Source organism: Rhinoraja longicauda, chromosome 2 (genome assembly GCF_053455715.1).
Source record: "Rhinoraja longicauda isolate Sanriku21f chromosome 2, sRhiLon1.1, whole genome shotgun sequence".
In the NCBI taxonomy this organism is placed as follows: Eukaryota; Metazoa; Chordata; class Chondrichthyes; order Rajiformes; family Arhynchobatidae; genus Rhinoraja; species Rhinoraja longicauda.
Window position 1 is genome coordinate 79,877,173 of NC_135954.1, and position 16,399 is coordinate 79,893,571.

Sequence of the window (16,399 nt, forward strand, 5' to 3'; positions counted from 1 at the left end):
GCGTTACAAAACAAATATTTCACAATGTGAAATATGAGATGTGTGAAATTTGAAACAGACATAATTTGCATATTCCACACTTCTACGTGTGTGATCTGGCCTGCTATTGGTTATCAGGATATGTCTGTATGTTTCCTTTCTCAAGCTTCACTGTTTCCACTTCATTGAATGCCAAGGAGCTTTATAAAAAGCAAGGCACAGTAACTCCACATTAAAACCTGCAACATTACAACCAGGTCTTCAGCCCAGAGAGTTCTGGAGCCATGATTTCACAGCCTTTTGATTGCACTTTCTTTGTGATAGCATGCATCTTTTTCAAATGTTGCATTGCTTTTGACAAGGGAGCAGAACAAACTAAAAATGATGCCACAGAAGTGTTCTACAATCTCAAGGTACTAACGCATGAAAGTCCAAGTAATTCAACATTAAATCAGGCAAGGAATGGAGGAAGGCAACCTAACCCTACGGATCTGGATCATAAAGGTACCTTTTTGTATATTTTAATTAATATTCTCTTTGTTTAAAAAATATATTTCTTCCATTATTGTAATGCCTAATGCATGGTATGGTATTAGACTCAGATGCTGCAAGATTTTATTTTCTCCTAAGTTAACACGTTAGGTTTAAGCACAAGGTTCATAATTGCATTATTTATATAATTAATAGAAAAACATACCAAAGGTATCATCTGCATAGATGAAAGTCTTTTTACTAAAAATGCAGATTGCACATTACAATATATAAAACAAAGTAAGAGGATAAGACTGACTTAAATGAAAACTAAGAAAATGAGCATCAAAGCTATGTGCAAACTGTTATCTAAACTTCCTGAATGTGCCATTTCCAGGAAATTGTACTGAAAATTATTTTAAAATATACAAAGTATTGAGTTATCTTTGGATCTAAAATTACTTTTCATTTAGTTACTTTCATTGAGGTTGCATTTTGGGCAGGATTTTAATAAGCAGCCATACACTCAGATCAATGCTTGAAGGTTTCAAGTAGCATTTGAATGTTCAGCAAGTTTTCAATTACAGTTACTGGAATTACATGCACTATCATGTTGGCTAAATTTGTAACCGACCTATCTTTGCATTGCCTTCAAAGAGACCGCCAGGCCATATATGGCACTGCCTCAATTGGCAGAATTTCAGTGACTTTATTCCAAATTGAAAGTGGTGAGCCAATTTAGATTTGTGTGTCAATAAACAACAAATCACAAGGGGCAGACAGGCAATTGCTTTGATTTATAGCTATAGCTTTCTAAACTTAATTAGCTAATTTTCCAATGATGTGGATTTATTTTAGGGTAAGCTATATTCAATTAAAGTTGTCACTTAAAGACAAAAAATGCCAAGAACAAGCAAAACGACATGGAACATGAATACCTGCTGTTGGATTTTTTTTTCTGTGGCTATGATGGCCTAAAAGTAAAAGGAGCTTGGAAAGTAACAAACAAAATAAATGTCAAATCCAACTAATGTTTGGCATTGACCCAAGTTTTTGATAAACATTTCACAGGTATTTTGTTATATGCCAGTCTTAGATACTGGAAGTAATGTCTCAAAAATATGTTTTTATACTCCTAAAAAGACACATGTTCAGTCCAACAGATTTTTAAATTGATTTGACTTACAGTAAATATGAAAAAAATGATTTTGTCGATGTTGTAGGTAGAAAAGATGAAATTACCTTTTACATAATATAATTCACTTTGTGGAAAATGATTAAAACACAAAACAGTAAGAATTCTCAAGCAAAGTAGAATTTTATAAGACTGATAAAATTTACAAGTAAAAAGTTCACAATTAACATATTTTTGAAGCTTAAAAGTCAATTGTATGTAAAAACAAATCACTTGTTCTCTTTGTAATGTAGATCGGTCTCAAGTTGGTTGTCGAGAGCTCAGATCAACCAAATACATTTCTGACGGACTGTGCACAAGTATCAATCCAGTGAAGGAGCTGGTGTGTGCAGGAGAGTGCTTACCAATGCCAGTGCTTCCTAACTGGATTGCAGGTTATGGCAGGAAATACTGGAGTAGACGGAACACACAAGAGTGGCGCTGTGTGACTGACAAGACTCGTACTGAGAGAATTCAGCTCCAATGCCAGAATGGAGGGACACGAACCTACAAAATTACAATAGTCACATCTTGCAAGTGCAAGAGGTACACACGACAACACAATGTGTCAAGCATTGCCAACTTTGAGGAGGCATTTCCAGCAAGCAAGAGAAGATCCAGAGGCAGAAAAAGATCCCGTAAGATTCACCAAGAGGAGACCAAACGTAAAAGAAATTGGCCTGAAATGGAAGATAAACAGTGATGTTTATACACCATATGAACTGTTCTGTGTAAGAATGAACTGTCTGTGTTGATGTCCTGCATATTATCAAACATGTTTATTCCATATTTTTAGGCATGATTAATTAAGGAAGGATTAGTTTATAGTCCAGCAGATAAATATTATCCACCCAGACTCCTGAATGAAAATGGTAGCTGTAAGCTGAAACACTTTATTCTGCACTCTTGTTTATTTTCTCTTTTGCACTACCTGATGTACTCATGTATGGTATGATTTGCTTGGATAGTGCACAAAAACAAAGTTTTCACTGTATCTTAGTACACGTGACAGTGATAAACCAATACCAAAAACATGTATACTCAGGATCCTGGACTCATTAATAGTTTCAATTGCATTCCTTGCTCAGCACCTTTCACTTAAAAAAAGATAATGGCAGCACTCTTGGAAGATTAATAAAATAAAAACATAGTAAAACAGTGAAAACAAATTAAGCTATATGATTCAAACTTGCAGATTATTAAACCAATTCATCAAATAAACCAAGATAGGAATTATAATGGTTTTCATTTCATCTGTAAATTAATTGAGCAATTAAACTGATCTGGATGGATATCGTTGGATGAAAGTTTAACCTTCCCAGGGCTCCACATATATTCAGTATGTTATTCTCAAATCTTTTCTGTGTACAGAATGTACATGAGTGATTTCATTTTCAATGCAGAACAAGAGGTAGTATAAGGGCTTAAAGTAAATATACCTACTCAGTGATGATAATTCAACTTCCCAGCAGAAAGTTATACCCATTTATATTCTATGTTTGGAAACAAGGTTCATTTAACACATAACCTCTTAAGCCCTAATGATATTTCAAATTTTAAGCCAATGACATGCAGATGTTTATTTAATCGTCAAGAACGATATAAGTGGAGTATCGTATGAAATCAAATTAAGCCACAGAGACTTCAACAGTTAAATAAGCATTGTCATCTATTTATTGTTTTTCAATGTAATTATTTAATAAACAGTTGCTTTTGGTTCCGAAGAACTATTAAGCATACATTTTAATGGTTTTATCATGCATCTAAATATTAAAAGTAGCAGATTAGAATCCATGTGCAGATAATGTAGTCTAAATTTTGTACAGGTATTGGCATTCTTTCTATGTATTTTTTCCAAGTTTTAATTTAGGCATCTTGTTGCAAGGTTTATCAGAGTATGATAAACTAAAATTCGCTTTACTTAATCAATCAATGATATGGAAAGGGCTGTACCTTCCACGGAACACTTTTCTGATTTAAACAGATGTTTTGTTTTGTCTTTTAATGATGTATGCTTTCTCACAGGAGCATGGAGAAAATGAATCAATAAAGTCAGATTCTCTGTACTTTTTATCCGTGCATTTATATATTTTTTATTTTTCAGTGCTCATAGTATTTAGATTTCTGAGAGGTGTGGACTAGGTTGAACTTAATATGTCATCTTATCCAAAATATATTAAAGTCCAGTTTAAGAGCAGGACAGCAGTTGTGCACATTTTTTTCTTTGCAAGGCAGCCACATTCCTGTTACCCAGGGTTAAACATGGGCATTTTCATTTTTAGTCTACGTGATATATATAATTTTATTCAAAAGCGGATAACAGAGTTCTCACAATTCCAATCACTGTGCCAATCATCATCTCCTTACACCTCCACTGACTGCCTCCTTACTGCTGCCCTCACTGTTCTCTCGTTGCTCCAATGTCTGCCACATCACTCTTCTACTCTGTGCCCCTTTGCTTCCCTTCCATGCACCACTGTCTGCCGCCCAGCTGCCGTCTTACTGCTCACTGACTGCTTTACTCATTTTGTCTTCATTATTACATTCTCTCTAACTTCTCCACTCACTGACGAACCCACTGCACAAATTGCTGCCCGTTCACTGTTGCACTTGCTATCTCAGCTATTGTTCCTGCAAGGTTTTAATCATCATCTCCTTGCTGTTTTACTCACTGCATTCCTTCATTTACTGCTCCATTCACTGCTTGCATACAGCTGCAAACACTCCCATCTTACCGTCCCATTGCATCTACATGTACAGACAGCTCCCTTTCCCCTTTCTGACAATTACTATTCCACTCTGTTGCTCTTCCACCACTTCTCCAATCACTGTCATTTTATTGATGCACACACCAGGCCTCACAGCTGCACTCAATGACTCACCGTCATCTTCCCGCTACATTCACTGCCTCTTGCAAGTGCACTTACTGTCACATAACTGATATACTCACTGCCTCCTCACTACAATCACTGCATACTCGCTGCTGCATGTACTGTCTGTTCCTGCTCTCATTGCCAACTCACTCTTCACTTGCAGATCCTCCATTGCTCTGTCTACTTCTCTGGCTGCTCATTGCTCCATTCATTATTCCTTTGCTGCTCTACATTACCCAATGATTACATCACATATTACTTCACTGACCGGGCATTATTTTACTCAATGCCATCTCTTTGCACAATTTTTGCCCTCTTGCTGCACCCCTCCTGTTCTCTTCACTGTTCCCTCGCTGATCCACTCACTATTGACCCTTCATTGCAAACTCAATGCTCCTCATTGCTTCCCTCACTGCCCCACACACTGCCTCCTTGCTGCTCCACTCACACTACTCTTTCTCCTCTATTCGCTCTTGCGTGTTGCTTCATCACCACCCTCCTGCTACTGCACCGCCTGTCCCCTAACATTTCCACATGCTACCTAGAGATGCAGAAGGATCTGGGCTTTCTCATGCTTGATTTGCACTTTTAGGTTTGAAATTGCCAAATTTGTATTGCCTGAGGCAAAGGCTTTGTGAGGAAGTTATATGTAGTGGGCCAACAATCAAGTCAATCATTGATGCTTATCTAAGTATTGATATTGGCTTATTATTATCAGTTGTATTGAGATACAGTGAACAACTTTGCTTTGCGTGATATTCAGGCAAATCATACCACATACGAGTAAATCAGGCAGTGCAAAAGAGAAAATAAACAATGCAGAATATAGTGTTACAGATACAGTTAAACTGTATCATTCTTTTGCATTGGAATTTCAAGGAACACATTCCAACATCGTATGGCTTGCTATAATTTATAGATTGAGATAATTGTACTGCAATTTAAATTTTTGTAAATTAAAAGTATTAAAATTACACATTCATTTGATCTTTGATCTTCCATATTGCTGTTTCAGATATATTTAATCAGCTTTACTGAAAAGTAATTGTTCTTTTTTTTTCATGCCTAAAGGGCCTGTCCCAGTTAAATGATTTTTAAGGCGACTGCCGGCGACTGTCAAAGTCGTAGCAGATCACCGACATTTTTTTTACCCCAACACAATGTCTACGACAATGACCACGACAATGCCGAGTCAAGTCGATATAGGTTACTTTTTTTGTGAAACTAGCACCTGGCTAAGAGATTACACCGTCTTCGGAAACATCGCGAAATTCCCACGCTTACCTGACCATCAAACTGTCGCCCCAATCTACCTGTCAAATGTCCTGACGGTAAATAAATTGGTTAAACAAAACTGGTCTCTTCAAATGCCTTTTCTTAATTTTAGTATTATGTACTTCTAAATGCATCTGTCACAAGGGTTTTTCGGTGAACCTCCAGCAGAACCAATGTGTTCCCGTGGGAGACTTGGAATCTGGTTTTAACGTGACGTCCGGGACTTTTCCGAAAGACAGCGAGAACCTGACTGCCAATACTGTTGCCCCACTGTCTTTGTATCAGCCTCCCCGGTATCAACATCTTTTACTTATCCAGTCCCGCTGAAAATCCCACGGCCACTCTTCCTCCCACTGTTGGGAAATCCGATTCCTTGTAACCTGCTGCAGTCAGGTCGAAGAAAATAGACACTAAAAAGCTGGAGTAACTCAGCGGGACAGGCAGCATCTCTGGAGAGAAGGAATGGGTGACATTTGGGGTCGAGACCCTTTCTTCAGACTGAGAGTCAGGGGAGAGGAAACGAGAGATCCCTGGACGTTGGTAAGGAACAAATAAATGAAAGATGAGTTGCTCCAGTTTTTTGTGTCTATCTTCGGTTTAAATCAGCATCTTAAGGCAGGGTCAATGTACGAAGGTCCCTGACCAGAGACAACTCTCTGCTATCCTAATTACTAATCGTTAAACCACAAAAGAAGCCACTCTGCCGATGTTTACACTGTCACACCATCCCTCAACAATCCCCTGCTGTTACAGTCGGCAGTTTATCAGGATACCGGAACAGAATCATTTGACCAAATAGTTATTGACTGAAAGCAAGTTTATGTAGTTAAGCATTCGATAATAATCGCTCTATTGTTTAAAATCAACCAATTACTGGTGTCACTAAACTGCAACTTACTCAATTATAACGGAGGAGAGACAGCATCGTGTCTCCGCCCCCATTCCACACCTGGCTGTTGCGGCTGCACATCTGTCAGCTGTCAATACGGGATTTGACAGTTCCTGTCGAACCTTGGCTTCTCCTGATCCCGGTACCTGTCTCCGGTTGACGTTGGTAGTCGACAATGAAATTCATCCGTCCTCAGTACCGGCGACAACCTAACAAACTTGGGGACAGCATGCGACAGCGCCTGCAATAAGCTACGATATTTGGCGACAAGCCAGCTGTCGCCGAAAAATTTCGGACAGGTAACTTATTCAGCGACACGCCAAGATCCGCTACGACTCATTGAAGACTCCTCACGATCATGCGCGCGACACCCCGGCGAACGTTCGGCGACAGCCTAGTCACCGGCAGTCGCCTTAAAATCGCCTAACTGGGACAGGCCCTTAACTCTCATGAGTATTTAAGGATGATGTCTGGTTCGATAATCCCATGGAATGATATCAAGTAACTGCACATTAATGCATCTTGCACCCTAAAAGAAAAAGGTTGTTAATAATACATATTTAAACAACTGCATAACTGCATCATTCATCAATCTATTGAAACAATTAAAGCGGGGAAACCTAAGTCTTCATAAGCTTTTATCAGTCATCTGAAGCAATTCTGAGGGACAGGGTTTATGGAACGAAAAGGATAATTTAAAAAAAATGATCAGCATAGCTCTGTTAAAGGTAATTCTTGTCAGGCTAATTCTTCAAAGATGTAATAAAGTATATTGGTATTAATGTAATCAATGTAATCCACATGGACTCCAGTAAGGCCTTTGACAAGGTCCCAGATGGAAGACCAAAAGTTCCAGTGCAAGTTAGCAAATTAAAGCCTGTAGGACTCAACAACAAAATTTCCAACTTTAAGTAACACTTTATTTATGTTTTTGAACTGGTATTTCTACCTGTCAACATTTGGGCTCAATTTTTATTTATTTAAAGGGCCACAGCTTACTACAAGGAACACCTTATACATAAAGAAACAATCATACCTTAACTGCTACTTTGCCATCAACTGGGTCATCTGATCTTATTCCATCACTGACATTCACTTTGTCCTACATAACCACCTCCCCCAAGTTTCTATGACTCAAAACTAACCTATTTTCTCTCTTTCGAAGGTCTGATGAAGTGTTTTGAAGTTGAAACATGAACAGCTTCACTTTCTACTGTCTGGCCTGCCGGGTGTACACAGCATTTTCTTTTCTTAGTCTCTGGATGGAGGATTAAACAGCGGGGCCCATCAAAATGAGTATACCACTGCCGCCACAGACTTCCTCAATAAGTGTGTAGAAGACTGCGCGCCAAATAAGTCAATCTGAATGTTCTTCAACTGAAAACCACAGCTGAACTGAGAGATTCACTCCCAAGTGAAGTCCAGCTCTGAGTATTGGAAGACCATCCAGGGATCCCCAGCAATCCTTCCAGATGAAACCGAGGTTCACATGCACCTCCTCTAACCTCATCTACTGCATCTGGTGTTCCCAATGTGGCATCCTTTACATTGGTGAGACCAAGTGTAGACTCGGCGACTGTTTCGCCAAACACTTGTGCTCGGTCCTCCAAGGACTACTAGATCTCCTTTTAACTCCGGTTCCAATTTCATACTGGCTTTTCACCTCAGACCTTTTGGTTTTCATCTCTGCTCTATGTCCAACAATCTGCCTATCACAACCCCCCTCTTCTGGATCCACCTTTCATGCACCCTCCCTAAACCTGCTCTTCTCACCTCCAGCTTTCCCCCCACTCTTCGGAAGAAGGGTCTCAACCCCAAATGTCGCCTATCCATGCTCTCCTAAGATGCTGCTTGATCTGCTGTTACTCCAGCACTTTGTGTCTCTATCTCTACTTTTCAAACAAATATTAAATGTGTTTGAAGAATAGACAGAGGAGGCAGCTTAATAAAAATATAACTGAAATGCAAACAATGCCAGGGGATTGGTATGCAACTGATGTGATTTATTTATGTAAAGATTTGTTAGAATTCACGGAACTGTAGAATAATTAGCTTAATACCACTAATACGACAAATTATAAAATCCTTACACAAAGATTGAATGATGCCTGGTTAGGGGGTATTAGCTACAGGGAGAGGTTAGACAGATTTGAATTGTTTTCTCTGGAATACTGGAGCTTGCGGGGAGATCTCAAGGTTTCAAGGTCAGTTTATTGTCACATGTAGCAATTAAGGTACAGTGAAATTTGAGTTACCATACAGCCATACTAAGTGAAAAGCAACAAGACACACAGCCACATAAAATAAAAGTTAACATAAACATCCAGCACTGCGGCTCCCCGCATTCTTCACTGTGATGGAAGGTAATAAAGTCCAATCTTCTCCCTCTTTATTCTCCCGTGGTCGGGACTGTCAAACCATCCGCAGTCGGGGCGATCAAAGCTCCCGCAGTAGGCGATCCAAAGACCTCGCGTCAGCATGATCAGAACTCCCTTGTCGGGACGGTTGAAACTCTCCGCGGCTTGGAGCTCCCGAATCAGTCTCCAACCAGGGACCACGGGCTCCATGATGTTAAAGTCCACAGACCCGTGGTTGGGGCTCTCCAAAGTCGATCCCTGGCATCTGATAAAAGTATATAAAATTATGAGAGGCATGAATAGGGTAGAGAGTCAGAATTTTTTTTTCAGGATAGAAAAATCAAATACCAGACGACATAGCTTTAAGGCGAGAATGGCAAAGTTTAAAGGAGATATTTGGGGCATGTTTTTGCACAGAGAGTGCTGAGAGCCTGGAACATGCTGGTGGTTGAAGCAAATCCAACAGTGGCATTTAAAATACTTTTGGATAAGCATATGGATATTTAAGGAATGGAGGGAGAAAGGTTAAGTGCAGGTAGATAAATGATGGTCTTAGAATCATGTTCGGAACAGATATTGTAGAGCTGGGGGCCTGTTCTTGTGCTAAAAACAAATAGAAATAGAGATTTAAACAAAAAAATCTTGGTAGAATTCCAAGGAGAATATCATACTTAAGCAACCTTGTTGAAACCTTTGACATAATGAACAAGCATTATATTGGGTGTGATATATTTGGACCTTCTAGTGGACTTTGTGTAATGTTGTTCACACTTGAGTCAGTAGCAATTAGAAAACAGGAAAGATGGGAACAAATAACTCAGGGCAATAAAACATGAAGTGGGTGTTGAAGGCAGATAATTAGATTGACAAAAGGTAATCATGTGGTTTACCACAAGCATTGGTGGTTGGATATCTGCCATTCACCTTTCACTTATGCAATTTGGACCAAAGGATCAGGAAGGCAATTTCAAATTTGCAGATGGGACCAAACTCAAGGTGTAGATATAAAACTACACCTTGGAAAACTGGGGTCAAATTACAATAGGACTTTAATAGACAAGACAACTGGGTAAGTCATTCGCAAAAGAACTTCAATATTGGAAAATACGGCACGGTAGCGCAGCGGTAGAGTTGCTGCTTTACAGCGAATGCAGCGCCGGAGACTCAGGTTCGATCCTGACTACGGGTGCTGCACTGTAAGGAGTTTGTACGTTCTCCCCGTGACCTGCGTGGGTTTTCTCCGAGATCTTCGGTTTCCTCCCACACTCCAAAGACGTACAGGTATGTAGGTTAATTGGCTGGGTAAATGTAAAAATTGTCCCTAGTGGGTGTAGGATAGTGTTAATGTACGGGGATCGCTGGGCGGCACGGACTTGGAGGGCCGAAAAGGCCTGTTTCCGGCTGTATATATATGATGATGATGATGATGATGTGGGTTGAAAGGACAAAGAGGTCACAAACTCCTCACAAACTAAATATCCAAACTAAGTAGAGGAGCTGAGGGATTAAGAAGTGTAGATATACAAATTGATAAAAAATAGCAATCTACATCAATAAAGCTAAAAATAAAACACGCAAGGTGTAGGGATTTATTTTTAAAGAGACCAAAAAAAAATGTAAAAAGGGAAATTATACTGAACTTGTCTAAAACCTTAACTTGACAACATTGTGAACAATTCTCCAAAATATGTAAAGGATGCAAGAGCTTGAGAAAGTGCAAAAAATATTTATTGGAATGACAACGGAATGAAATGGCTGCAATTTTAAGAAACGTAAGAAACATTGTAAATCTTTTCTCTGAAAAACTCACAGGAATGACCTGCAGAGGTTTTAAAAGTTTGAAAGATATTTATCATGAAAGATGTGTAAGAAAGAACTGCAGATGCTGGTTTAAATCGAAGGTAGACACAAAATACTGGAGTAAGCAGGACAGGCAGCATCTGTGGAGAGAAGCATGGGTGACGTCTCGGGTCTGGACCCTTCTTCTGACTAATGTCAGTGGAGCGGGAGAACAGATAGAGAATGTAGTCGGAGACAGTAAGACTGGTGGGAGAACTGAGAAGGGGGAGGGATGGAGAGAGAGGGAAAGCAAGGGCTATATACTGCTAAGGTGTAGGCTACCCAAGCGAAATATGAGGTGCTGTTCCTCCAATATGCGCTGGGCATTACTCTGACAATGGAGGAGGCCCAGGACAGAAAGGTCCAATTGGGAATGGGAGGAGGTTAAAGTGCTGAGCAACCGGGAGATCAGGTAGGTTAAAATTGCAGATGCGGCATAGACAGAGGCATCTGCGCCCAGGATGAGGTTTTCCACACCAGTGCATTGGAAATGTCCTCATTCTTTAGGAAACGGGGGTTCCCCTCTTCCATTATAGATGAGGCTCTCACTTGGGTCTCCTTGAGTGTGGCCCAGTGCAAATTGAAAGAACAACATCTCATATTTTGCTTGAGTAGCTGACACACCAGCGGTATGGACATTGACTTCTCTAACTTCAAATAGTCCTTGCTTTCCCTCTCTCTCCATCCCCTTCCCCTTCCCAGTTCGCCCAACAGTCTAACTGTCTCCAACTACATTCTATCTCTGTCCCGCACACTCCCCTGACATCAATCTGAAGAAGGGTCTCGACTCGAAACGTCACCCATTCTTTCTCTCCAGAGATACTGCCGGTCCCGCTGAGTTACTCCAGCATTTTGTGTCTACCTTTATCATGAAAGAGTTTAATTCGGATAAATGTGAGCTGTTGCAATTTGGTAGGACTTACACAGTAGATAGCAGGGGCCAGGGGAGTGTTGTAGAATAGAGAACCCAAGGGGCATAAGTACATATAAGAAAATAACTGCAGATGCTGGTACAAATCGATTTATTCACAAAATGCTGGAGTAACTCAGCAGGTCAGGCAGCATCTCGGGAGAGAAGGAATGGGTGACGTTTCGGGTCGAGACCCTTCTTCAGTCTGAATAAATCGGGCGTAAGTACATAGTTGTATGTAAGTAGTGATTTAGGTAGACTGAGTGGCGAAGAAGGCACTTTGCATTTTTGTGTTCATCAGTCAGTGGATTGAGTACAGGAGTTGGGATGTCATACTGCATCTGGACCAGACATTATTAAGAGCAGATTTGGAGTACTGTGTATAGTTTTAATCAGCCTGCAATAATAAGGATGTTATTAAATTGGAAATGGTGCAAAAAAGATTCACAAGGAAGGTTTGTTTGAAAAAAAGAGGCTGGATAGGCTTGGACTTTTTTTCCCTGGAGTGAAGGAGGCTGATGGGTGATCTTATTAGAGGTTTATAAAATCATGAAGGACATATGTAACCTTCATTCTCCTCTACTCCAAGGAGGTCCTTGCCTCCCAACCTCTCCAAAAAAGTCAGTCCCTCGTGTCCTGGCAACATCCTTGTGATGGTTAGAGATCCTGCTGGAAAATTGCTCAGAGGAAGAAAATCAGCCATAATCATCATGAGGAATGGATCAGCAGTTTCAAAGAGTCTTATGATCTACAACTAGACGTAAGAAAACTCATGCAAAAGGAACAGTGCACAAAGCCACAAACAGATAACTCAGAGAGGAAGTGAAATGTTGAATTAAAATGGCAAGCTCCTGGAAGCTCAGGATTATGTCTGCAGTCTGAACAATGGTGCTCAGTTCCAAAGCAGTTTGCACTCTGAGGTTGGAGACTACCATTTGAGCACTGAATGCCATGTATTCCATTAAAATAAGTCTGAATTAACCCTGACAGATCTCTTTGGATCCATTAATGACAGGGAGGGACAAAGCAAATTGATATCTCCATGGGAAAGAGGTATGAGAAGGGGCTTCAAAGGTGGGAGCAGGAAACCAAGGATGTAATGGTAAATGGGGAGGGAAGGGGAAGAGGCACCTGCTGGTCGAATTTTATTGAAGATGGAGGAAATTATGATGAATAACATAGAGTTATATCGCACAGAAACGTGCCCTTCAGCCCAACTCATCTATGCGGATCACGTTGAGTTATTCCATTGTCGTGCATTTGGCCCTTGAAAGCTTTCTTATCCATGAAGCTGTCAAAATCTTTTAAAATTGTATGTGCCTCCACATGCCTTTTCTTTGGCAATTCATTCTATATACCCACCTCCTTCTGAGCGAAAGCTTGCCCCTCAGGTCCCCTTTAAGTCTTTCTCCTCATTAAACCAATGTGATTGGGATTAGGTTCCAAGAGTGAAAGGATTAGAAGGGTGAAAGAAAGCTGGGAATTGAACTGTTGGGGAAAATAGAATGTTATTGTGTCCATTCACCTTGTCACATTATATAAATTAGATACAATCTGTCATTAACACAGTTCTTGGGAATGATTTGAAAACTGGTTGAACCTGGGTGTCCTTACCTGTTAACCTGTTCAAATATCCGTGGCCTAAGGCAACTGACTTTAGTTTAGAGATACAGGGTGGAAACAGGCCCTTCGACCCACCGAGTCCTCGCCGCCCAGAGATCCCTGCACACTGACACCATCCTACACACGAGAGACAATTTACAATTTTACCAAAGCCAATTAACCTAAAAACCTGTACATCTTTGGAGTGTGGGTAGAATCCAGAGCTCCCGGAGAAAACACAAGCAGGACACGGGGAGAACGTACAAACTCCGCAGACAGTACCCGTAGTCAGGATCGAACCCGGGTCTCTGGCGCTGTTAGGCAGTAGCTCTTGCGCTGTGCCATCTGTGCCATGGTAAAGCAAGTATACATACTTTACAAAGCAAGTATACATATCTCATTGACTTAGTTTAAGCATCAATTTTATATTTCAAATAAATATCCAGCTAACAAATAAAATATATTTTAACTCGTTTATGAGATTATGCTAGAAACCCCAAAATGAACAATTCTATTGTTAAATCTCTTTCATAATTGTCAGAGGTTTACTATTTCATGGTAATTTATACAAAAAAGTAGCCTGGAGCTGATGTTCTTTAAGAAAAGGAGTATAAAACTTACAGATGTTTCCAGTACCTTTGTCCAATAGTATCACTATCACTTCTACATACTCAGTCTGTGTTGAAATTTGTCCATACATCTTTCTATGTGACATCTACAAAATAACCAGGTCTTGTTGCAATTGTCCAAAGACAAAGAGCAATCCGTAGTCTTGGCAAGATAAGATTCTGAGTGACTAGCGACATCTTAAAAATGTACTGCATCTAAACCTTTCAAAATAGTCTCCAGTCAATAAATTATACATTGTAAATCCAACCTTCAATTGTGTTGCTCATTTTATTATTCAAATCAGACATTAAATTCATGGCCAAAGAAATTGTAATCTACTCATCCAATATCAAATAGCATATTATATTAAATGTGGAGAAACTGAATTTGCTTTAATAGTGGGAACCAATCCAATTTAATTACAATTATTTTTATTGTGGAAGCATGTGTTCTTTGTTTAAATAATGTATCATAATAAGGTATTTATTCACAAAATGCTGGAGTAACTCAGCAGGTCAGGCAGCATTTCAGGAGAGAAGGAATGGGTGACATTTCGGGTCGAGACCCTTCTTCAGACTGATCGACGTTTTGGGTCAAGACCCTTCTTCAGATCCATTCCTTCTCTCCTGAGATACTGCCTGACCTGCTGAGTTACTCCAGCATTTTGTTAATAAATACCTTTGATTTATACCAGCAGTATTTGCAGTTATTTTCCTACACTCGCTAATGTATCATAATAAGATCATAAATATCTAAATTCCCTAGTGTTTGTCAGGTAAAAAAATGTGCTAAATAGAAAATCTTTTGTGTATTCTGAAAACAGATATCTTCTGGAAATGTTAGCAGCAGAATTAAATAGAATGAGTGACTTTAGAATTAAGAATCCCAATTTTTGAACATTTTTTAAAATTAAATATTTGACTTCAGCCCGAAACAAAGCTGGAAGCAGGGAACCTTGATTATTATTGGCCTGAGATCTAATTTTTGTGCAGATGGTAAATTACGAGCACCAGGCACAATCCTTCTGCAATTCTTTTGAGATCAGCTCAGTCCTGAAGTGACAGTTTGGCATAGGAAAAAAACTGAAAATGCTGAAAACACTCAACAGGCTAGGCAGCATCTGCAGAAAGAGAGTTAATGATTTTTGTTAGACTGGAAATGTGAGAAAATAAATTAGTTTTAAGTTTCAGAGACCATCTGTAATGAAACTGTTTCCCATAGCACTCCTTTCGATTGTAAGCTTACATTGCTGAAGTTAAATCCTGCTGGGGCCTCTGGAAAAGATCTGGACTAAATGTGGCACTCCATCAGGTGGAAAAAACATCCCGATCCAAAACGCCGTCCATTCATTTCCTCCTCAGATGCTGCCTGACCCTCCAGCACTTTGTGTTTTGCTCAAGATTCGGGCATCTGTAGTTTCTTATGGCTTCAAATTTTCATTGCCATGACAAGACATAGGAATCACTTTGCTTAAGGTGTGAAAGACGTAGCATAATCTTCAAGTCAAAGGTGTAAGTTTGCAAGTACTTTTAGCAGGATGGAAGAGGGTCTAACGATCAATCCTTGTTCAGTCTGAAGAAGCGTCTTGACCCGAAATGTCGCCCATTCCTTCTCTCCAGAGATGCTGCCTGCCCTGCTGAGTTACTCCAGCATTTTGTGTCTACCTTTGATTTGAACCAGCATCTGCAGTTCTTTCCGACACGATCAATACTTGACATTTGGCAACATTGGTATTACCATTGGTATTAACAAGCACCTCATCTTCACTATCCAGAAGGCCAATATTAACTTAACTGGAGCAGTCACATAAATACTGTGACTTCAAGGGCAGGTCAGAAGCTGGGTACCTAGAAGTAAATTACTCACCTCCTGATATTGCAACACCTTTCCATCAGCTACAAGGCACATGTTAGGAGTATGATAGAATACTCTCCACTGCCTGGATGAGTGTAGCTCCAACAACACTATAAAAGCTCAACACCATCCAGGATAAGGCAGCCTGCTTGATTGATATCTCACGCGGCAGCCTAAACATTAATCTGGGTTGGCATGGTGGCGCAGTGGTAGAGAGGCTATCTTACAGCGCCTATGACCTGGGTTTGATCATGGGTACTGTCTGTACAGAGTTTGTACATTCTCCCCATGACCGCGTGGGTTTTCCCTGGGTGCTCCTGTTTCCTCTAACACTCCAAAGACGTACAGGATTGTAGGATAATTTGCTTCGGTAAAGATTGTAAATGGCCCCTAGTGTACAGGATAGTGCTTGTGTACAGGGATTGCTGGTCGGCGCGGACTGCCGCTGTTGTCGAACATTTTAACATAAACGCACAAAACAAGAAGGAGCCTGGCGCCATATATGAAACATGAATAATGTATCATATTGACAGGTGGTTATGCTTTGTCATTGGGATACCAAACATC

The 16,399-nt window shown here is 40.1% G+C and overlaps 1 protein-coding gene across 1 annotated transcript; it reads left to right on the forward strand.

Moving 5' to 3' along the window:
- Window positions 1-201: 201 nt before the first annotated feature.
- On the forward strand, window positions 202-5,451 carry sostdc1a (sclerostin domain containing 1a). The gene is made up of 2 exons (XM_078428869.1): window positions 202-483; window positions 1,879-5,451. Exons 1-2 carry the CDS (start codon window positions 264-266, stop codon window positions 2,325-2,327), a joined length of 669 nt encoding a protein of 222 aa, XP_078284995.1. The 5' UTR covers window positions 202-263; the 3' UTR covers window positions 2,328-5,451.
- The last annotated feature ends 10,948 nt before the right edge of the window (window positions 5,452-16,399 follow it).

Excerpts from the sequence above, each read along its gene's own strand:
- sostdc1a (XM_078428869.1), top strand. The coding sequence starts at position 264 with ATGATTTCACAGCCTTTTGATTGCACTTTCTTTGTGATAGCATGCATC. Across the intron at positions 484-1,878 it reads TACGGATCTGGATCATAAAG|ATCGGTCTCAAGTTGGTTGT; the intron begins GTACCTTTTTGT and ends TTTGTAATGTAG.